The 22,591-nt window shown below is 39.4% G+C and overlaps 1 protein-coding gene across 1 annotated transcript; it reads left to right on the top strand.

Annotated features, from left to right (window-relative positions):
• The first annotated feature begins 6,464 nt into the window (after positions 1-6,464).
• ZC3HC1 (zinc finger C3HC-type containing 1) lies at positions 6,465-22,213 on the top strand. The gene is made up of 10 exons (XM_019751317.2): positions 6,465-6,648; positions 8,501-8,612; positions 11,386-11,536; positions 12,076-12,159; positions 15,240-15,367; positions 17,226-17,380; positions 18,156-18,399; positions 18,753-18,965; positions 19,427-19,633; positions 21,778-22,213. The coding sequence occupies exons 1-10, from the start codon at positions 6,503-6,505 to the stop codon at positions 21,844-21,846; spliced, it is 1,509 nt and encodes a 502-aa protein (XP_019606876.1). The 5' UTR covers positions 6,465-6,502; the 3' UTR covers positions 21,847-22,213.
• Positions 22,214-22,591: the final 378 nt, after the last annotated feature.

Genomic DNA, 22,591 nt, shown 5'->3' on the forward strand with positions numbered 1-22,591 from the left:
AATATAAGGTCATAGTCCCATGTTACCAATCAATGTATAGCAATCCTTTCAAAATGTTTACTTCTTGCACTATTGGTTATTTTGCTGTAGATTAACTATGACCCAGGATCATAAAAATTCCTTGGTGAAGAGTCAAAGGTGACTAACTGCTTGTCATCAGCTCAGCTCAAGCCAGCACTGATATTGAGAAGCCTAAAGTAATGAGTCTTTAATTTGCTTAATTAGGAAAATTATAATCATTTACTCATATAAGGATTACACATACAGATGTCATAGAAACAAAATGCAAATTGTAGCTGAGGTTAAGTTTGGCTGCCCAAGGAAAAGAAGACTGAAGGCTCACATTTATTTACCACCTCTTACAAACTAGACACTTTTATGTGTATTATTTTTTTTTAAATGGGCAAATTAACCTACCATAGTATTTCTGAAACTTTAAGTCATGAAATCAGTTTAGGGGGTCATGACTAGTATTTTTTGAATGAAATACAGTGGGAAAATAATAAAAATGCAATAGTGCAAGAAAAAACAGAGTACAAAGGGTCCAGGAAGGTTTTGAAACACCTCACCTCTAAGTATTCAAGTTGAAAGGGCCTGCTCTGAAGGACTGGATGGATTGTAGAAACAGTAGCTCCTCCCTCACAATGTTCAGGCAGACATTTTATCAACATTAGGGCATGTAACTGATGTATTTAGATAGATTACAGACTGGGAAATATTTACCAAAGACGTATCTGATATAGGACTGTTAACCAAAATATTCAAAGATCTCTTAAAACTCAACAGTAGGAAAACAATAACTCACTCAATTAAAAAAGGGGCAAAAGAGCTAACAGATACCTCACCAAAAAAGATATGCAGATAGTAAATAAGCATATGAAAAGATGTTTAATATCATATATCATTAGGGAATTGAAAATTAAAGCAATAATGAAATACCACTACACACCTATTAAAATGGTTAAAATCCAAAACACTGACAACACCAAGTGCTGACAAGAATGTGGAGCAACAGGAATATTGTTCATTGTTGGTGGGAACGCAAAGTGGTACAGCCACTTTGGAAGACAGCTTGGCAGTTTCTTAAAAACTAAACATAGTCTTATCATACCTTGGTATTTACCCAAGGGAGTTGAAAACTTATGTCCACACAGAAACCTGTACACACAGGTGGTTATAGCAGCTTTATTCATAATTGCCAAAACTTGGAAGTAACCAAGATGCCCTATAATACGTGAATGGATAAATAAACTGTGGTATTCAGCGCTAAAAAGAAATGAGCTATCAAACCATGAAGAGACATGGAAGAAATTTAAAATCATATTACTAAATGAAAGAAGCCAATCTGAAAAGGCTACCTACTGTTTAATTCCAACTATATGACATTCTGGAAAAGGCAAAACTATGGAGATGGCAAAAAGATCAGTGGTTGCCAGATGTAAACCACTCCAGTGATTGTGTTGAGGATTTACACTGGAGGCTGTCCACTGCCATGGGTGAACCTGGCTATAAACAACAGCCTCGGAAAAGACCTTTGTTCCCAAATACTTTCCACCTGACACAATAATGATATCACGTCTCATTATGCGTGTGTGAGAGCAATATAATAAAAGATTGAAATTCTTGTTTAGGCTACGATTTCAATGCAATACTGTTCTAGCACTAAGTCACTTGGTCTTACAACCATCAGTTATAAAAACAATGCTATTGTTAGTGGTGTTTTATAACTGAAAGACTGAAACAGAATTCAACTTTAGTTTATTGTTATTTAATACATTTAGTTTTATACTTGACGTCAGGAAAATGACATCATGTGATGCAGTAATATATTGCAGGCTAATTGTTACAGGCTAATGAGAAGAGGACAAAGGCTGACATATAACATGTAAATATACACTCTTATCAAATGAAGTCTGCATGACGTCACAATAAGAAATCCAAAGCAAGTTTCACAGTGGTCCTAATACTCCAAGTCCAATAAAAAGTGGAAATTTATTTTTAAAAAACTGAGCAATGGTCAATCATTTAAAGTTATATGAATGAGTCATCTGTGTATTTATTTCCTCCAATAATCTAATAGAAAGTTCTGAGCTAAAACTAGATGATATTTTTGACATCTGCAATATTGATCTTGAAGTCCAGATATTACTTCCTATTCCCAATTCCAGCAATAATTGACTTATAGACTCATTTGATAAAGATTTCAGTAACACTAACTTAACTACCAGGGAACAAGACAGTTTTATGAAGATGTCAAGTGACATCTCATTAAACTGACGTTAAAGGAATGCTCTCTGGCAAAGATTTGTGAAGCAGATTAAATAGAGAAGTTAAACTGGGACATATTTTCTACTTTTCTCCAACATTGGTAATCGTAGTTCAGCAAAGCAACATCATTCATCAGAGTAAATTAATATTACTAATGTGAATTGTTTTGAGTTTATGGTTATGTAAAGTTTATTCTGATTTTACGTTTTATAAGCACTATAAGCGTAAGGAGCTTATAAATAATTTATGCATTTAAGTAACATTTCGATAAAAAATAACTTGTCAACATTGAGGAGGAGGTTTTTTTTCTGTTTAAAACAGGATAAACAAAATTAAAAGGTAGAATGAACATTACTCAATTTTAAGAAATACTATTCTACCGAAGTCTCCTTCTTGCTTAAGTTAAATTGGCTTTGTTACTTGAAGCCAATAAAATTCTAACTAATACCTTACCCCTAGAGTAGTAAGCAATAGATGCAAACCATAAAGTACAATACAAATGTGAGATATTTACTACACAAAGTAGATTCTTAAGAAATGTTTTTTTATTACTCAGCAGGGAGAGGTGAAATAAGATAATAATATTAATATGTAGAGTTGTAATAGTCTCAAGATTAGCCCAATAGCCATATGGATAATTATACTGTGTCTTTAAATTTAATTTTAATTTTAAAAATAATGAATACATCCTTGCTGTGTAATCTTCTATAAATAGTATAGAAAAAGTGAAACTCTCCCCTTCACTCTCCATCCAATCCTACTCCCCACTCCAAAAGACTGTTAACAGTTTGATGTCCACCCTTCCAGATCTTTTTCTATGTATTTACATACACATATGTGGACCCACACAGGTATTCTATTTTAGTTTGTACATAAATGGGATTATACAGAATATATTCTGCAGATGGCTTTTGTTCTTTTTTATAGAACGTGTCTTGGATATATTGTTATAATTTTTTTAACAGGACTTCCTTATTCTTTTAACCCACAGCCATTTTTCTGTCCTCTGGGGTGGCAACATTAAGAGTGAAGACCTCTTACCCCCAAAACAGCACAATGTCTTTTTAGAATGTAAGTTTACAAACACAGCACAAAACACAAAGGTGTTAAACAAATCTAAGGGCTTCAAATAAATTCAAGCAAAGATGGAGTTGCCTTTGGTACCTGAACAATCTTTCACTTCAAAAAACAAAACAAACAAACAAACAAAGAAATAGGGGGTAGAAGGGGGGAATTTCTCTAAATGTCAAGGTCTGAGTGGATCTGGAAATACATGTATACAAACATAGCTGTTTAGGCCAAAGTCAGTAAGTCTTCCTTCAAACCGATTCTCGCACTTGCTATATACATATACCCCGTTACCAAGTCCTGTTGTTTCTAGCTCCAAAATGTGCCTTGAATCTTCCCACGTCCAGCTGTCTCCACACCCATCATCATCTTCTGCAGGGGTTCCTTTAGCAACCTCCTAATGGTCACTCCAGATCCTCTCTTGGCTCCAATCCATTCTTCACATAGCTTTTAGGGTGATGTTTCCAAAAATGCACAACTATTCACGTTACTGGGCTGCTTAAGGTCTTTCAATGGCTGTCTTTGGGTTTTACGAGAAAGTCCAAATCCTTTAGAAAGTTTATACACATTCATTTAAAAACGATTCATTGAGTGTCTACTCTGTTCCAGGCACTGTTGTAAGCACTGGATACAAAAATGAAGACAAAAATTCCTACTCTTGAGAAGAGTATACAGATTATACTCCAATGGGAACAGGGAGAGAAATAAACATAACGAGAAGTATATATTGTGTTATAGGAAGATAAACACTATAGACAACAACAAAGGGAGAGAGGGGTAAAGGGGAGGGGGGAGAAATTGCCAAATGTCCCCTGGGAGGCAAAAATGCACCAGTTTGAGAACCACTGATCTTTAGTTACAGGAAAGAAAGTAAAGTATTATCAGAGGATGGTAAGACAACTACTCAATATAGGAAATGAAAGACAAAGCTGAATTTGTTGCTTACTAGAGACAGTGACAGCCATGCTGGTCAGGCACAGGCTCTAAACAGACCAGACTGCTAATCTTATATTGGATGTTGAGAAACGGGAATTCAGGGATTGGTGAACTTTCAGGGGTCTAAGTGCGTTGACATCATATGTAGAAGTGATAACTTGAGTGAAACTATTGTTGATTGGTTGGCATTCAGAGGCATGCTTACTGAAGTGAATCGCTTTATGACTGGTTGATTTTCAGCATCAAAGGGTTGTCCTTGATTGGGCTTGCAAAAGCATGTTCACTCCGGTGAGTTGTCATTGATCAATTGAACTTAAAACTGGCTCTGATTTCTAGCTGTTACCATGAGAATGTGGGAAATTAAAAAATTCCCGATACTCTATATGCTAGAGAATAGATGAGGTGATGGAAATTTGTGGAAGTCTTCTGATTGCTTTAATTTTTAAGTGAAATAGGAAACAAGCTACATCTGTGGATGGGAGGGGGCGAGATGCTAGGTGGAGACATTGAAGGTTTGAGGAGAAAGATAGAAAATAGTCACATATGAAGATGAGAGAGGAAGTGGACTAGGGAAATACCGTGTTTCCCTGAAAATAAGGCCAGGTCCTATATTAATTTTTGCTCCAAAACACAAATTAGGGCTTACGTTCAGGGGATGTCATCCTGAAAAATCATGCTAGGGTTTATTTTTCTGGTTAGGTCTTATTTTCAGGGAAACGCGGTATTGTATGATTACTGGGCAGAATTAAGGGCCATTGGGGTTGAGAAAATAGAGACAAATCAGCATGTCGTAAATTTTTCTTTAACCATACATAGTCAGCTGATTGGGTGCAGGAGCAGACTAGTAGAGACTTGAATTCAACTCAACTGTGATTGAGGTTTTGCCAAATAAGTATTATAAAGCAAGAAAGGCTCAAGGAAATTGAGAGGATATTCAAAAGAATATATTACTTTTAGCTCATTTGTTTTTTATGATGTTGCCAAACATCTCAATAGTAGAAAAAATAATATAATGTCTATCACCCAAATCCAAAAATTAAAAACATTTCGCAATCTTCTTTCATCTATTCCTCCACACATATTCTTTTCCTCAAGAATTTTAAAGCACATCCCAGACATCATACCAGTTCACCCATAAATACCTCAAGATATATCTCTTCTAAGGACTTTTAAAAAACCATAATCACAATGCTACTATCACATATAACAAAACTAACAATAATTCTTGAATATTAATTCTCAGTCCATATTCACATTTTACAAAGGAAGGATGATAATGATTGGCAATGAACTTAAGCTGGCTAAGGAGAGAAATAAGAAAGGGGGTGGTGTTAGGGACAATGAAAGGAGCTTAGATCAGTAGGTTAAAGGTCCTGGTAGGCGGGAAGATCATTGAAGTAAGGACCCCAGAGGGAGTGAGCTGGAAGGGTTGGTCCCGCTTTCTTTTTTCAGTTTATTATATAAAACAAACTCCTTGCAATCTGGGATGTTGTACGATTCTGAGCAGGTCTCTTTCCCACACTCTCACCCGCTTTAGCTTCAGCACCTGACACTATGAGGACACTCTGCAGACTAAATTAGGTCCTCCTTTTATACCCTTGGTACTTCTTTGAAGCACTTATAATCATAATTTCAAAACTATAGTAAAATATATTTATTTGATGTCAAAGTCCTCTAAACTATGTTTTCTTTGTTCACTGCTGTCACTGCCAGCCCCTAGGACAGTGTCAGTAGGACACACTCAATAAATATTTGTTGGACAAAGGAAGGAGTGTTCAATAATGTCCAATGCTACAGACTTCTAAACCCACCTGTAACACAGTTTAGAAAGGATTCTAAATTATTTACTCTCAAGTGACAGTCGCCAATTCCTCACTTGTAAAAAGACCTAATTTAGGAAAGCCATATAACTTAATTACTTGAGGACTAAATTGGGCCCCTCACCCTGCTGAATTTGGAGAGACAGTCCTCTGAAAATCCCTTTATCAGCCCAAATAAGCTCATGAATAAAGGAAAGATTAATTTAGGTTTAATCACCAGAGCCCTTCCGTTGGGGTTTATCTCGTTCTAAAATGGCCAAGAAGGCGTGGGCCTCCACTGGGTCAGACTCTGCATGCGGATCGCGTGGCCAATCGCGCGGGTGGTTGCCCGCAAAGAGAATCTTAACCGCCCAGAACGGAAGTTTCTGAACCTTCAAACTCACGGGGAAGCAACTCGGCAACGGACCAAGATGGCGGCGCCCAGTGAGGAGCCTGCGTTTGCCGCGGGAGTTGAAAAGAATTGGGGTGCAGTTGTTCGTTCCCCAGAAGGGACTCCCCAAAAAATTCGGCAGCTGATAGATGAGGGAATTGCTCTGGAAGAGGGAGGCGCGGAAGCGTGAGTTCGCTATTGCACCGTGGGTCCGGCGCTGGCAGATTGGAGAGGGTTAGGGTAACGCAGGCCTAGGGAGACCCCGTGGGTCGGCGACAACGGCGGTGAGAATGGATGGCTTCGTCCCGAGATCTGAAAGAGACTGGGGTTACTATGTTTAGTCGGCTTTAATCTCCTCGGCTTGTGCTGGATTACGCACCAACGGGCGGAATTTTGCCATAAATCCGTTTTGGGGGGAAAGGAAAAAAAAGACCGCCAGCTATGCCTACCTGACTTCTTTTATTTGGGCTTCTTGACCTTTTTTGAGCCGTAGACACCTGTGAGAGCCTGGTAAAGCTTATGAATAATAAGCTTTACCAGAATAATAATTTTAAATGTATGAAGTAAATTACATAGGATTATAAAGGAAACCCATTACATTGGAATGAAGTTATCAAGGTAGTAGAGAAAAGTGATGCAGTAGCATGCTTCTTTATTAAAAAGTTAAATAATATCTAGTTATAGGTCGATTAGCTACCATAATTTTGAAGTAGCATAAACAATATTTCAAAACATGGACAACATTTTGTCGGTGACAAAATATCTCTGTAATTTCCATTGCTGATGCTACTATGGTTTTATTTATTACTTTCATTCATAATCGAAGGCAGTGCTAAATTTCAATTAGAAGTTAGTAAAATAAATGTCATTTTTTTCCCCATCCAAGTTTACTGGAATCCTCTGAATTTTTTCCAAGAACCACACCTCCCTGAAGCTCTCTGTGACTGTCTGAGAAGGATTCCTACAATAAATTTCTTTTGAGTAATAATAGTTGGTGTTATCCTGGTTTTATTAAAATAACTTTTGTCTTCAGCCATTCCTCCCTCTACCTCTTCCCAGGTGCTGTTGAAATGCCTTTGACTGAAAATAAGAGAATTGTTTTTGCGACTTTTTCTCCCTGAATTTTTTTCATGAAATTGCCTGAAGACCTTTACTTTGGTCTGAATTTTCAAAGTGGTGCTTTTTGGGGGAGGAGTGGGTATTGAGAGTTAATCCAGGTAGAAATATCAGGATTGTTTTTTGCTGTTAAAAGAGTTAAATTTCTAAGGTGGTCCGAATTGTATAATGCATGGAAGCTTTGAGTCATATTTTGTGTTTACTAAAGTTAAGCAAAATATTGTTGTACAGTGAGTGAACTAGAGGAACAGTTTGCCAGTAGAGGATGAGGGGAGCACTGTGGAGGCAGAAGTTGCTTGAAACTTAGGTATGGCCAAAGTGTAAAGACATTTGAATTCCAAACTGAAGAATTTGGATTCTATTTAGTAATTACAGTTGTCCCTTGGGATCCGATGGGGATTGGTCCCAAGACCCCCCTTCAGATACCAAAATCCTCAGATGTTCAAGTCCCTTATATAAAATGGTGTAGTATTTGCATATGACCTGTGCACATCCTCCCGTATACTTTAAATCATCTCTAGATTACTTAAAATACCTAATGCAATGTAAATAGTTACTATACTGAATTGTTTAGGAAATAAGGACAAGAAAAAGTCTGTACGTGTTCAGTATAGAAACAACCATCTTAGGCCTAACTGCATAGTTCACATCAGCAAAAACATTTTTTCCCCAAATATTTTCTATCCACAGTTGGTTGAACCCGCAGATGTGGAACCCATGGATACAGAGGGTCGACTGTATTTTGAAACCATTGAAAATGTAAAGCAGAGGAATAACATGATTGAAATGATTTTTTTGAAAGGTTAAAATCCAGTGTGTGTGGTGTGATTGATAATATGAAATTCAGGGAAACTATGTACAAAGTGTTTAGGTAAAGTGATGCCATGAAAGGATTACCAACAGTTCTGCCTCTTTATTTTAGGAAGGACACCTCTGCCACAGTCCAGTCCGTTAATGGGTCACCCCAAGCAGAACAACCTCCATTGGAATCTACAAGTAAAGAAGCCTTCTTTAGCAGAGTGGAAACATTTTCTATATCCTTTTTGAGTTCATGTGAGTTGCACTTTCTGCCTGTCCCTGGAATTGTTGTTCCCCCCACCCAGGAATAACACCACTTACTCTGATGTTTTAAATTTAAGAGTTAAACTTGGTAAGAAATTTTACAGGAAAATCAGCATCATAAAATGTTATCCCTCCACCCCCCAAAAATGTTATCCCTCAAAGGGACATTTGAGATGATCAAAACTTTTCCTTTTACAGAAGAAAACTAAGCCTGAGAGGAGAACAAATAATAACTAACATTTATATGTAATGTGTTTTCACATGTAGTATGACATTTGATCTTCACCTTAAACCTATGAAAATAGGTATTATTATTTTTTATACCCATTTTACAGAAGAGGAAACAGTTTCAGGTAGGTTATGTAACTTGCCCAAGGTCAACCTGCTAACAAGTGGCAGAAGCAGGATTAGGTTCTTGGCACCCAGACTTTTTTTTTGAGACTATACTGCGCTTCCTGTCTCTTTCTAGATTTTCTTTTGTATGTTAGTTACTTATTATTGTAGAACAAATTACCCTAAAACTTAGTGGCTTAAAACAAGAAGCATGCATCTCAGTTTCCGTGGATCAGGAATCCAGGTACAGCCAGCTGAGTCCTCTGACTCAGGATTTCTCATAGACTGCAGTCAAGGTGTGGGCTGGGGCTGCAGTGATCTTGGGGCTCAGTTAGGAAAGGATCCACTTCCAAGCTCATGTGTTTGTTGGCAGGATTCATTTCCTTGTGGCTGTTGGATTGAGTGAGGGCTTCAGTTCTGTACTGGCTGTTGGCTAGAGACCTTCCTATGTTCCTTGCTACATGGGCCTTTCCTCTGGGACAGTTCACAGCATGGCAGCTGGCTTTCCTCAGAGTGAGCAAGCAAGAGAGAACAAGAGAGAAGCTAGACTCTATAATCTACAGAAGTGACATCCCATCACTTTGCCATTTTCTATTCACTAGAGATTTTTTTTAAATGTAAAACAAATACAGACTTACAGAAAGATTGCCCAGGTTACAAAGAACTTCCTTCCTGAGTACTTAAAAGTTGCCAAAGTGATAACCTCATTACCCACAAATATTTCCTACAAACAAGGACTTTCTCCTACATAAGCACAATGTAACCATCAAAATCAGGGAATCCACATAATAAGTTAATCCCATCTAACCCTCAGACCCCAATTATGTCATCGTTGCCCCAGTAATGTTCTTTATATCACATGGATCCAGTTGAGAACCCTCAGTTTTTCTTTCCATTGCATGATTTTGATGCTTTTGAAAATTACCGGCCAGTTCTTCTGTAGAATGTACCTCAGGTCACATTTGTCTGGTATTTCCTTATGATTAGATTCAGGTCATGCAGGAGTATCATAGAAGTGGAGCGGTGTTCTGTGTCAGGTGACACATGGTTTTTGATTTTTCCCTTTACTGGCAATGATCACTTTGGTTACTTGATAAAGAGAGTGTCTGTCAGTCTTCTCCATCGTAAAGTAACCCTTTCCTCCTTTGTAATTAAGAAGTGTAAAAAAAAAAAGAAGTGTTTTGGAGTGGCCAGTTACTCAGTTGGTTAGTGTGGCACTAATTACACCAAGGTTGCTAGTTCAATGCCCACATAGGCCACTGTGAGCTGCGCCTTCAATAAAAAAGTGTTTTGTGGGGAGGTGCTTTGAAACTGTAAATATCTCATTCCTCATCAAACTTTATATAATTTATTTGTAGCAGCATGGGGTCATGATTTCCTTTTTTATTCAATGAGTTATGATCCATTACTATCATTATATATTTTGATACTTCATTTGTCCCCTGGACTAATTTCTGATTTGAATACAGTATTTAGAACCATTTCCTTTTGTTCTCTTTTGTTCTTGTTGGATATAAATTGGTCACCACTTCAGATATGATAATCATTTATTTAACTTAAGCTAATTAAGTAATTCAATTTTATTCTAAATAATCCCAGCTCCTTTCACATTTACATCTAAATTCTGTTTTCTAGCCTTCAGTCCTTCTTTTGCTGATACTGGAATGTTTTCAAATTCCCACATTCTTTATAAAAATATAGAACTTGCCTGCATCTTCTTTCATGTTTTATCCTTTTTTCCTCCTGTGCTCTGTAAAATAAGAGCTCTTTGGGTGAAATATAAAGAGCTGAGTGTTGAATATTAAAGATCAAGAAATGTTTTAGGACATTGTCCCAAGCACATGCTTACAGCTGCTCTTGGTGTCCTCAGCCTATTTAAAACACAGACTACACACACACACATTAGTATGTAACTTTTGGTCAGGGGCCATAATGAAGAATGTTATTAATTATACTGATTATTCTTTGGAAGGTAAGAGTGGATGTGGTACAATAGCCTGATGAGTGGTGGAAAATATTGCTGCTTGTTTGACCTTCACCATGCCTGTTGATTAGGCATTCCACTCGTGTTTTTAAATCCCTAGGATGTCATATTAGGTGGATGGGAATGGCTTCTATATGCCATCCCATGCCAATAATAAAATAAATATTTAAACGTAAAGTACATAGGGCTTCCTAGAGAAAAGGTTCATAACTTTTTCCCTCCGGTTATTACTCAAGTGACTCATCATTCTGTGAATTATGTGCCTGTGCTTTAAAAAGTTTTTTAACACATTTTCTTACTGCCCTCCCCCTCAGTTTAATGTGTTTATTCCTATGTGCATAAAGAATGAGTGAAAGCTTTCATTTCTGACTTACTCATTTTAATATACTTGCATTGAATATACTTGTTGTTTTTCTTAACATGAATACTCTTTGAAATGGGCAGGTAAGCCCCCCGAGCTGTCTCCACTTGTCTGTGCAAAATATGGCTGGGTCACAGTTGAATGTGATATGCTCAAGTGCTCCAGCTGCCAAGCTTTTCTCTGTGCCAGTTTACAACCAGCTTTTGATTTTGACAGATGTAAGTATAATGTACAAATTACATTTCTAACCATATTCAAAGGTATACACTGCTAGGTTTTCTGAAAAGATCAGTCACGTGTTTGATCAAAGATTGTGTACTCTATACAACAAGGTGAATTTATGATAGTCTTCCTCCTAATTATTACCTTTAGTCATCACTTTTTTTAAAAACTAACCTACTTTAGAGTGGACCTGACTTTGTCTATTCTGAGAAACTAAGCAGTGTGTTTACTTTATGGTTCCAAAATTGATGCTTAGGCAAAGAGACGTAGGATGTTAGTTGAGTGCTCACGCTTTGGAATGTCCTCCCTGCCTGATAAGATGCATGATACCCTCTGTTATTGATCTTAGGATCTTGATTTACAGCTTGTTTTGTAGAAAATATTAAGATGATGCGGTTGCTAATATTTTTACATATTTTTAAAATTCACTTAGGTTTTTCTTTTTTAGTTGTAGCTATACTCTGAAAGGCTAAGAGCATTGGATTTTGAATCTCTATAGTGTTTTCTAAGGCGTTGTTACCTATGTGGGTTTCAGATAAGGAACGGTGTGCTGAGCTGAAGAAAGCCTTGTGTACTGCCCATGAGAAGTTCTGTTTCTGGCCAGACAGTCCCTCTCCAGGTACTTGTTTCCGAGATGTCCCATTTACCATCTCTTCTTGGTCACTGCATTTCTAACATTGTTTATTTTTTTCTGAAAGTCTCATCTTTGAAGTTCTTGTTCTCCCTTTCTATTTGTGCTTTTCAAGAAGAAATAACTTAACATTCATTCACTTACTATGTTACTGCTTAACTTTATTAAATGTATTTGACATGCCAACGGCTTAGCTATGCATACATTGTCCCATGTAATCCTCACTGAGGCCCTAGGAGGTAGACACTGTCAACCCAATTTTTTTTAGGTGAGAAAACCAAGAAACAGAAGTCTTAAGACCAGCTAGTGAGGAGCCATACTTAGGGTTTCATCTGATTTCAAACCCTCTGCTTTTCCTACCATAGCAAGCAGCCCCGTGTTCTAGCCCAGCTTCCTCTGGTGCACTGACAGCGCTAATGGTGGTAGTCAAACAGGGTTCAGATGCTAAAGAGGACTCACAGAACCCCAAGTAAGTGTGATTACAAATCTACAGTCTATTACAGTGAAACGACACAACATAACAACAGCACTGAATTAAGGGTATCGTCACAGCCAGACTGCCCTGCAGTAGTGAATGGTCTGGACCAGCCAGGTGCAGGCACCTGTCATCCACTCTGTGTAAGGACCACGGCAGGACGTGCTCTCTCTTAATTCAGGAACCACTGACGTGGATGCAAAATGCTGTAGAGCAAGGGAGCCCAGAATGTAGTCTTAGTGGGATTTTCTTCAGTTTTGCTGGTCACATAGACATATTCCTACTGAGTAACCAGCCTTGGCAGCAGAGCCCTCTGGGGGGCTCAGCAAGACCAGGTATAAAACTCTTTCGACCCATGGTTACAGAGCAACGGAATTCATATATTTGATGCTTGGCCAGAGATGAGTGCCTCGTAGGCATACTTTTTATCTCAGTAGGACAGCTCAGGCTAATTCCAAGGTCACTGATGTCCAGCAATAGTCCATGAGTGGCCACTAAGAGGAAAAAGTGGATTCAAAGTGACCATCAGTAGAGTGCCATCTACTGCTAAATGGAGAGGTGATAGGAAAGGGATTATTAAGAAATAACATTTTTAAAGAGAAGGTGACTGTATAATAGGGATTTCCTGCTGTTGGCCTAGTTATGAGTCCTACGAGGATATAAATTGATCTAGGGCCAGTGTGCTCAGTCCACGTTTTTAAGGGTCCCCCTATAGCTCTGTTGGTGGTTCCCATTATACATTCCACTGTCTTGATCCCATTCATAACTTCAGCTACCACCTACTGGCAGACCTCTAACTCCTATCCAGACCTCTCTTTTGAACTTATATTTTGAACTACCTTCTAAACATTTCTACTTAATATCTTGCAGGTACCTAGAACTCAACGTAAAGAAAACTCCATCACATACTTAAAACTTGCTTCTCTTATATTTTCTCCATGTTGGTAAATCGTACTGACCTCCTCTTCCAGTTGTCCTAGCCAGAAACTTGGAAGTCACCTTAGATGCCTTCCCTATGTTACCACCTGGTCCTATCCATTCTACCTCCTAAATAGACCTCAAATAGGACCCTCCAATTATACCATCCTTTGGTTTGGTTCTTTAACATTCAAGAGACTTGTGTGGAGAAAGGGACACCCACAAGTACTTATACTTTAATGAAGGCTTAAATTTACTAAATATGTCTAATAAATACAATTTAAAGGTAGTATTTTTCAAACATTTGCCAATAATTACAAACTAAATTAAATTCCTTTCAACATTTTAAATTACAATTACTAATTTACTAGGACTATTTGTTTTGAACATACCAAACACTAAAGTATACAAAATATCACATACATGAATTACAAAACATATATTTAAACTTACTTTAAAACATTTTCAGGATGGGTTTAATTTCTTCTCTGTTTGCTCTTTTACCTCCTAAGTTTTTACTAGTATTTTCTTAGGATTGTGGCAATCAGGCCAAACCCAAAATTAGGAGGTAATCAGATAGGTGTTGGGACCTCGTTTCTTCTTCCAAGTTATGTCAAACCTGAGCCTCTGGTCATCAGAACATGTTTCCTTCTTATTACTAAACCCCACTTGCTTTTTTAAAGTCCATACCTTTCCCATTGATTTTAGTTTTTTATAACCTGACTTTTCTAGTAAAGTGATGCATCTTTTTAAATTGATGACATGTGTTTTGACATATTTGATTACGTGCAACAACTTTAAATAATAATATTTAATAATATTAGAAGCCAAAATCTGGTTGCTAATGATATAATATGTGATGGACAAAAGTGTTACTATTACTGCTTTTGGGCCCGTTTTAATAACAAAAGTAGGGGGAAAAATTTTTCAAACAGCCTTATTGATACCTAAGTATTTAGGTATACAATTAGATAAGTTTTAACATATTTGTACACTCACAAAACCATCACTGCTAGATTTCTATTTAACATCATGAGTTTACATTCATTTTCCCAATTTAATCTTGTATACTATTCTACCCTATTTTTCTTACGAGGTTTCAGTGATCATTAAGAGTTTTATAACATTCATACACCTAATCTCCATCCTTATGCCTGGCATGTTACAAAGATTATTACTTTAAATCACTTCAATGTCTGCTTAGCTTATTTCTTTGCATCCAGACTGACCCCTTACAGTCTCTATTCCAAAGTAATGCATGTCATCTATAATATCACTTTCTCCTTTAAAAAAAAATCATTTCAGTAGTTTCTCATCACATATAGTTATTACAGTCATGATCGTCTTATCATGTCTACGCTTTAACTTTACCTCCTGCTACTCCCCCCACAGGCATACCGTGTTCCAGCCCTGCTACACTATATAGAATTCCCCAAAAGTGCCATCCTTTGGGCCTTTGCTTTAACACACTGTTGTTGGTCTTTCACATGTAGCTTAGACCTGACTGCTTCTGAGAAATCTTTCCTGAGACTCAACTTATTAAACAAAATCACAAAAGTATCATCACAGCCTCATCAAATATCTTACCAATGTCACATATTCCCCTGTCGATGTATACATGTGTTGTTTTTTTCCATTTGCACCAGTATAATTTTCCAGTTTACTTTCTCCACAGATCGATTTGGGATGTTACCGTTGGATGAGCCTGCTGTTCTTGTTAGTGAATTCCTAGACCGTTTTCAAAGCCTTTGTCACTTGGACCTGCAGCTTCCTTCCCTGCGGCCAGAGGACTTGAAAACTATGGTGAGTTTTTCTTGGCTAGCCTCCAGTGGCCTCCAGTTGTCACCAGCTTTTACATGAAGCATTTCTTTCAAATGACAGGATACAGATTGCTATGAAGAGAACTGCTTCTTTGTCTCTCAACCGACCTTTTTCAGTTTCCACCAGAAAGGCGACTATTGAGGGTTTAAGTAAATGGGTTCCATTTAAACTTTTAGAAATGTTTCTTTAAATGGCATAAATTCAGTTTTATCTTGATTTGTTACTTAAACTTTCACAGGAGATGCTGAAATGTCACTTCATATGGTTTAGTGCATACCATTTCCCAAAGAAAGTGCTAGAGAAGTTATAAACTCCCTTCTCTCTTGTGAATAGCAATTTTGAAATGTTTTGACTTTGAGTGTTTACTGTCCCATTTCATCACCCAATGGGTACTTTGTGAAGACAAGCTTTACTGTAGGAAATAGAGATACTATTTTGCTACTTCAAGTTGAGAGGCAGTTACAGATTTTAGCACCAAACTGTTAACCTCTCATGCCCACTGTGTTTCCCGAAAATAAGACCTAAAAAAAATTAATTTAAGACCCGGTCTTATTTTACTATAATATAAGACCAGGTCTTTATAATATAATATAATATAATATAATATAATATAATATAATATAATATAATATACTAGACCAGGTCTTATGTAATATAATATAAAACCAGGTCTAATATAATATAATACCCGGTCTTATATTAGTTTTTGCTCCAAAAGACGCATTAGAGCTGATGGTCCAGCTAGGTCTTATTTTTGGGGAAACACGGTATTATAAATTTCACCCTGTCCCTAACCAAGGCAATTTTTTTTCACCCTGTCATAGTTCTTTATTATTCTTAGAACAAAACTGAAGACCGTGGCAAGCTCTGTTGTTCTGTCAAAAAGTAAATTCAGTGTCAGGCCAACCTATAAGTAGTAACCTATTTTCATTCGTTGGGTTTGAAGTTTACAGGTTTCAGAGAAAATCTGCTATTGGTAAATTGAAAACAAGTGAGTACTAAGAAAAGATTTGATAATTCCAGGAAAACTGCTCACATTCTCAATCAGCAGGTCCAGGGCAGTTCAGCATCTGTGTGGTATCTTAGCCCAATCCTAAAAGGAAATTGTTCTCTGCTCAAGAAAACGTTCTTCGTGTTGTTGTCAGAGAACGAGTTCTTGGTTACGCAGCAGGAAGGAATTCAGAGACATACTGAATAAGCCGAGCAAGCGGTGAATTTATTGAAAGAACAAGGATAGGACAGTGTACTCCCAGGGCGGTGGGAGTGGGCAGGCTGGGAGAATAGCCACTGCTCCCCAGAGGACTGGGGCTTGGGAATTTTTTATTTTCGAAATGAGCATGGGAAATATTCAAGAATTAGGGGTGGTGTTTTCACAGGTGGGTCTTTGCTGACCACTCCTTCTGTCAGGAAGAGGGATTCTTTTTGTCCTTATTTGGTCCTTGTTGCAACTGTCATGGCCACACAGGGTGGAGATTTTTCCCTCCCAATAATGATAATATTATAATCCCTTATAATTAGCTCAAGTTCTCCTTGAGAGACAAGATGGCTTCCTGGGTCTGCTATCGGCCACCTAAGTCAAAATCAAGTTCTCGTCGGTCTGGTAGCTGCACCTTTTCTTAAGAATGATCTCATCTCCTACCTCCTTTGTTTTCCCTTACTTCTTCCTTCCCCTTGGCCCCGCTCTCTCTCTGCAGCCTGCTCTCTCTCCGCGGCCTACGGTAACAATGTTTGTCATTTCTGTCATGATTTTTGCCTTTTATCATGTGGGCACATCATTGTGTATAACTTTTCTTTTCATGGTGGTTGAAACTTGAAGCCTTTTACCTTGGTTCCTTTGCAGTGCTTGACGGAAGACAAGATCAGTCTTCTCCTGCATCTGCTTGAAGATGAACTGGATCACAGAACCAACGAGAGAAAAACTGCCACCAAATTAGGCTCAGACATCCAAGTCCACGTCACTGCCTGTATTCTCTCTGTGTGTGGCTGGGCGTGTAGGTTAGTCAGCGAATTGGCCTGGGGACACGAACTGTGACAGCCTTATACACCCATGTCCATTGGTCACTAACAGTAGTTGGAGATCACGTGGTGTTTTCTCTGAGAGAAACTGACAACGAGAAACTGAAGGCGGTGGGGGGGGACAGTAAGAATCAGTAACAGCCAGAATTAGAACTCAGGAATTCCTGAACACACTTGAACTTTGTTTCTGTTACTGTCACTTCCCAGCTGGGAATTTGTGTTCCTATAAACAGTAAAGCTCCTTTCTGTTTTCAGAAAGGAAGAAAAATCAGTTCAATTGATTAAAAATTACCAAAGGAAACACCAGCTGGAGTCTTCCAGGCCCCCATGTTGGTGTTTCCATTCCAGCTGCTCAATTTGGCACAGACTTTCAGATACAAGACTGTCAGAACTAATCGTTTACTTTAATACGTTTTCTTTGGTAGATTTTCATTAAGAACTGATTTTCCTTTAAAAGGAAAAGGCTTTAAGACAGATGGGGAAATTTGTAAAGCATGAACTGGAAAATGGTCTTGCCATAGAAGAGCATACTGAGACCCCTAGATATGTCTATAGAAAATAAGACGGTTTTGAAAAATGATAAAATTGTGGTCCTGAGATCAAACGACAGGCCCCTGAGAGGACGTGGTTCCCAGTCATTGGACTGTTCCAGAGATGTGTTTGTGAGATAAAGCATACTTACAGATCATTACACTTAGTCCCTTGGAAATGTTACCCTTTGAGAAAACGTCATTCCTTGTCTGTTCCTACCTAGTTCTGCCTTGGAACCCATGCAGCTCTCCCTGATAACATGTTCACAGTGTATGAGGAAGGTGGGGCTCTGGGGCTTCCAGCAAATTGAGTCGTCCATCACCGACCTGGAGGCGTCCTTTGGCCTGACCAGCTCCCCCACCTCAGGCCCTGAGGGGCGGCCAGAGCGCTTCCTTTTGGTGCCTGAGTCTCCTCGGAGGATGATGACTCGGAGCCAGGATGCTACGTTTTCCCCAGGCTCGGAGCAGGTATCGACTTCATGGGCTTGTTTGGAGTGGACGTTTAAAAACCGGCATTCTTGCCATAAATGGTGTTGATGGAAAGTTGGATCTTAACTTAGATGGGGTGGGCTTCACTTTTAACCACGTTGATCAGAATATCACATAGTGGGTTTATTCAGTTACAATGGAAAAGCTAAATTTGTTACTTTGTATAGAAATCTAATATTCTTTGAGGAGTTTAGTTATATAGGCAATTCAGAAACTAAATGCTTAGAGTTTAAACTATCAAATACTAACTTTGACATGCTCCTAGAAATACTTCTCCTGATCACAGCCATGAATAACATTGGTGTACTCCCATTATCTCCCATTTCCTTCAGGCTGAAAGGAGCCCAGGTCCCATCTTCTCCCGGACTCGGAGCTGGGATTCTTCCAGTCCCGTTGACCGCCCTGAGCCGGAGGCTGCTAGCCCCACCACCAGAACCCGCCCGGTGACCCGAAGCATGGGAACAGGCGACACCTCCAGCCTGGAAGTGCCATCTAGTCCTCTCCGAAGAGCCAAACGAGCTCGCCTCTGCTCCTCCAGCAGCTCAGTGAGTTCACCTGCACGTGTGCAAGTCACTGAGCATAAGCAGCCCGACACGCCCTCGCCACCGAGCATGGAGAAGCCCACCCCTGGTCCCATGGCTATAAGTAGACCACGTGTATAAATTTAAAGATGGGACAGTTGGGTGACCAAAGGGGAAAAAAAATGTAAGGGTTTTGTCATCTGTTTCTTTGGGATGGATTCTGGAGAGGTCATGAGTATGTCAGGCACATGGGACAGCAATGAGGTAGGGGACAGACCTGATAAGATAAGGTTGGTTTGACGTGAAGGGAGAGAATTTAAAGAATGAGAGGGTAATATGTAGGCAACGTCGAAAGGAGAACGTAAAAGTAGAAACTTGAAATGTGGGCGTCATGAGAGTCTGGACCTTACAACTAACTAATAGCCTCTCTGAATTTACACAGCTTCTGCCCTTCATTAACACCATTTCTCTTCCTCCTCCCTCAGGACACATCTTCCCGAAGCTTCTTCGATCCCACATCTCAGCATAGAGACTGGTGCCCCTGGGTGAACCTCGCAGTTAGCAAGGAAACCAGGGAGAATGGTGGCACCGAGGTAGACGCCAGCACCCCGGCCGACCCGGGCTGGAAGGTGCTGCTGAAAGTCCTCTTGGCCCACAAGCAGTCCAACCAGCCGGCTGAAACTGACTCCACGGTGAGACAAGCCCCTGTCTGATCGTGTGCAGCGCTTGCTGTTCATGGGACGAGGAGCAGAGCCCGTCCTATAATTAGCACCCTGCTCGCCCTCAGCCTTCTAAATCACATTAGACAGTCTGGTTCCATCCTAGACGCAGGCATGGAACTGGCTCGGTCTTTCTGCAGTTCAGCACAGGGCCTTCCATCACATTCTGATTAGTTATTTGTCTTCTCAACCAAAATGACTCAAAGGAGAAAAGGAGTAGAGAAATAGGAATCGATGAAGAGGCAGCTGCTCCCCTCATGTTGCACACAGCTGCTTTTTTCCATCAGTTGCTGTCACTTGCATTTGGAGCCTTGCCAGTGATTTTAGCTGTCTGTGCTCTGACACCAGGATTACAATTTCATTCCTCACGGTGGACAGGGTGCTTTGCTCTGTGACACAGCCCCAGACTTGTGCACTGAACCTCAGCTAGCCGTCGCAGTAACGATTGCTGCTGGTTACAAATGTGGGCAACTGCCAATCCATTATGACAGCTGAGGAAACAAGTCAAGTGCTTGTGCTGTGAGGGTGGGCTTTAAGGAATCGTGAAAACTGGGTCTCTTTCCTTTGCTGGCTCATTCCCTAAGTTGCCTTCTAGCCTGCCCGGTGTAAATACAGTAATTTCTGACCTCTTTTCCCTCCAAGGACAAAGTAAAATAATACTCTACAGCAGATGTTTACCAGAAGCGTTCCCAGAATGTTTTGTAGGGTCACAAGATTTCACTGGAAGGACCTAGTGATACCAAAAGCCCAAGAACGTACATGCATACCCTTAGTAAATATACAGATGAAGGTTTCTCAAGATTTTTGCAGGAAAACAATCTGCATTTTTCCAATTTAAAAACTTGAAAATATATAAAGCTATCTGAAGACAAATGTTTGACCCACTTCTCAAATTGGAGAGATTAGATCTATCTTTGCATATAAATTCTCTCTTCCTAGAGCCTTATGAAATAGGGTAGTGGCAGTTTTTATCAACTCCCCTCTGTGATTATCATACTAACAAGAAACCTCGTAGGACTTTTTTTTTTTTTTGTAGTGGGAGAATTTGGCCTCCTAATTGGCCCTAGGTTCCAGGATTTTTAAAATCCTTTTTGGTAGCTTATCTTTTAACCTTCCCACAGCTGCTGTGATTGGGAAATCCAAAGCTTAATGAGGCTGTGGTAAAGGATCTTGACACTAAAAAAAATGTTGATACTATTTTTCAACTGAAGTCTGTTTCAGCTTTACTAACTAAATTCACTTTAGTTACTTTATTAACTAAAATGTCACTTTATTAACTAAATTCCCCTCGGTCACTAGTAAGAGCTCGAACTTTTCCCTCCTGGGATTTTATTTGATGGAGACACTCATCCACAAAGCGGATGAGAAAACAGGGAAAACGTCATCTTAGGTCAGGAAGCAGAGGTAACTGGATTGTCTTGCTGAATACTGTTTGTGCTCTCATGGAGACCCTGTGCTCTGTCGGGACTCTCAGAGGCAGAGAGAACCAAGTGTTCTGATTTACTGAGAACTTTTGTCTTTGAGTGAATCGTTACGTCTCCCTGTAACACCATTTCTCAGGCTCAGATCACTTCATAGGCATGATCAAGTAGCAGTGAGAGTCTTCCTATTATTAGCTCTGCTGGCTAAAACATGAGGCTGAGAAGGCCACGGTCATAGTTTAAACTCGTAAGGGTCATTTAACTTTGTTCTATGCCTTGACCTTGGATTGTACTGTTAACTCCAGCTGGTGAGTCCTTGTTCACAAGAAGTAGTGAACCAGCGCCCATTCAGCATCCCAGATGAGAAGCCAGGGCAAAATGTATGTGCGCTGTGGTGTGTCAGAAGTGTCATTCTCACATACAAAGATTAGGACAAATGCAGGTATGTGAGATGTATTTTAGAGGCTCAGTTTGTTAGCAGGCGTCTAACAGTAGGACACAAGCCTCTTAATTGTTAGTCTGGCTTTAGGTGTTATGTATAGCACTGTATAAGATGACCTTTTTTACTCAATCCTAGACATATCTAGGAGAAATATCATTGTGGGAGAAATTCACAGACCAAGCCTTAGAGCTGCTGTATATCCTTTGTCTCCATAAAAGAATTTCCTGTCTAATAATGAGCTTTTCTGCCTATAGAGTCTGTCTGAGAAATCAAGGAAGGTATTCCGAATATTCCGGCAGTGGGAATCTTTATGCTCATCCTGAAGAGATTCCAGCCCTTCCTGCAGAGAAGGAGAATGAGCGACTTTGGAAACAAATGTCTGAATTCCCTTTTGATCAGCTGATGCTAAGTTTATCTCCATTCTGGTTTAATCATAAGCAGCCCCTGCCCTTTCAAAGGCAGTGAGTGTCACCATATGCTGCTGAGAGGAAACCCGTTTCCGCAGGGCTGCGGACAGCATGAGGCACAGCAAGCCTGGTTCTGTTAAAGGAGTGTGAGGTTACGAGGATGAAACTAGCCAGGGGACTGAGGACATGAGCACTTGCAGTGTCTTTAGTGTGGGGCAGTGTTCTAAGGACTCATATCCCAGGAAGATGACAGCCTGTATTAATAAATGTTTGTTAAAATTCATACTCCTGGAGAACTGTTTTTCCTCCTTGCCTTCTGGGCTGATAGAAAGGAAGCAGAGACTGAGAGAACGTAAGTGGAGCAGTAAACAAAGTCAAAATTTTAGTTTTTCAGGTTGGCTGCAAAGCCTAAAATTCATTCGTGATTCTAGTCGAACAGGTATTCCTAAACCAGAGCCAAGACGAATTTGTTATGTCACTAGGTGGTCTCCTGATGTGGTATAGAATGGCAAATCATTTTCTCCCTTCACTTTGCTAACAGAAGACTAGACCCAGGGGAAGGAGGCCCTTCAGAAGAGACCCCTCTCCGTGTGCCTTCTCGTGCATGGCTTCCCTGAGTGGGGCTCCCCAGGGTTTTTACTGCTGGTGGGGAACGTCAGTC

Source organism: Rhinolophus sinicus, linkage group LG11 (assembly GCF_036562045.2).
Source record: "Rhinolophus sinicus isolate RSC01 linkage group LG11, ASM3656204v1, whole genome shotgun sequence".
Taxonomy (NCBI): Eukaryota; Metazoa; Chordata; class Mammalia; order Chiroptera; family Rhinolophidae; genus Rhinolophus; species Rhinolophus sinicus.

What these genes read in the sequence shown, in the direction of transcription:
- ZC3HC1 (XM_019751317.2), top strand. Translation starts at nt 6,503, where the DNA reads ATGGCGGCGCCCAGTGAGGAGCCTGCGTTTGCCGCGGGAGTTGAAAAG. An exon ending in AGCTTTTGATTTTGACAGAT is followed by an intron (nt 11,537 to 12,075) that starts GTAAGTATAATG and finishes TGTGGGTTTCAG; the next exon opens with ATAAGGAACGGTGTGCTGAG. An exon ending in TTTCCCCAGGCTCGGAGCAG is followed by an intron (nt 18,400 to 18,752) that starts GTATCGACTTCA and finishes CATTTCCTTCAG; the next exon opens with GCTGAAAGGAGCCCAGGTCC.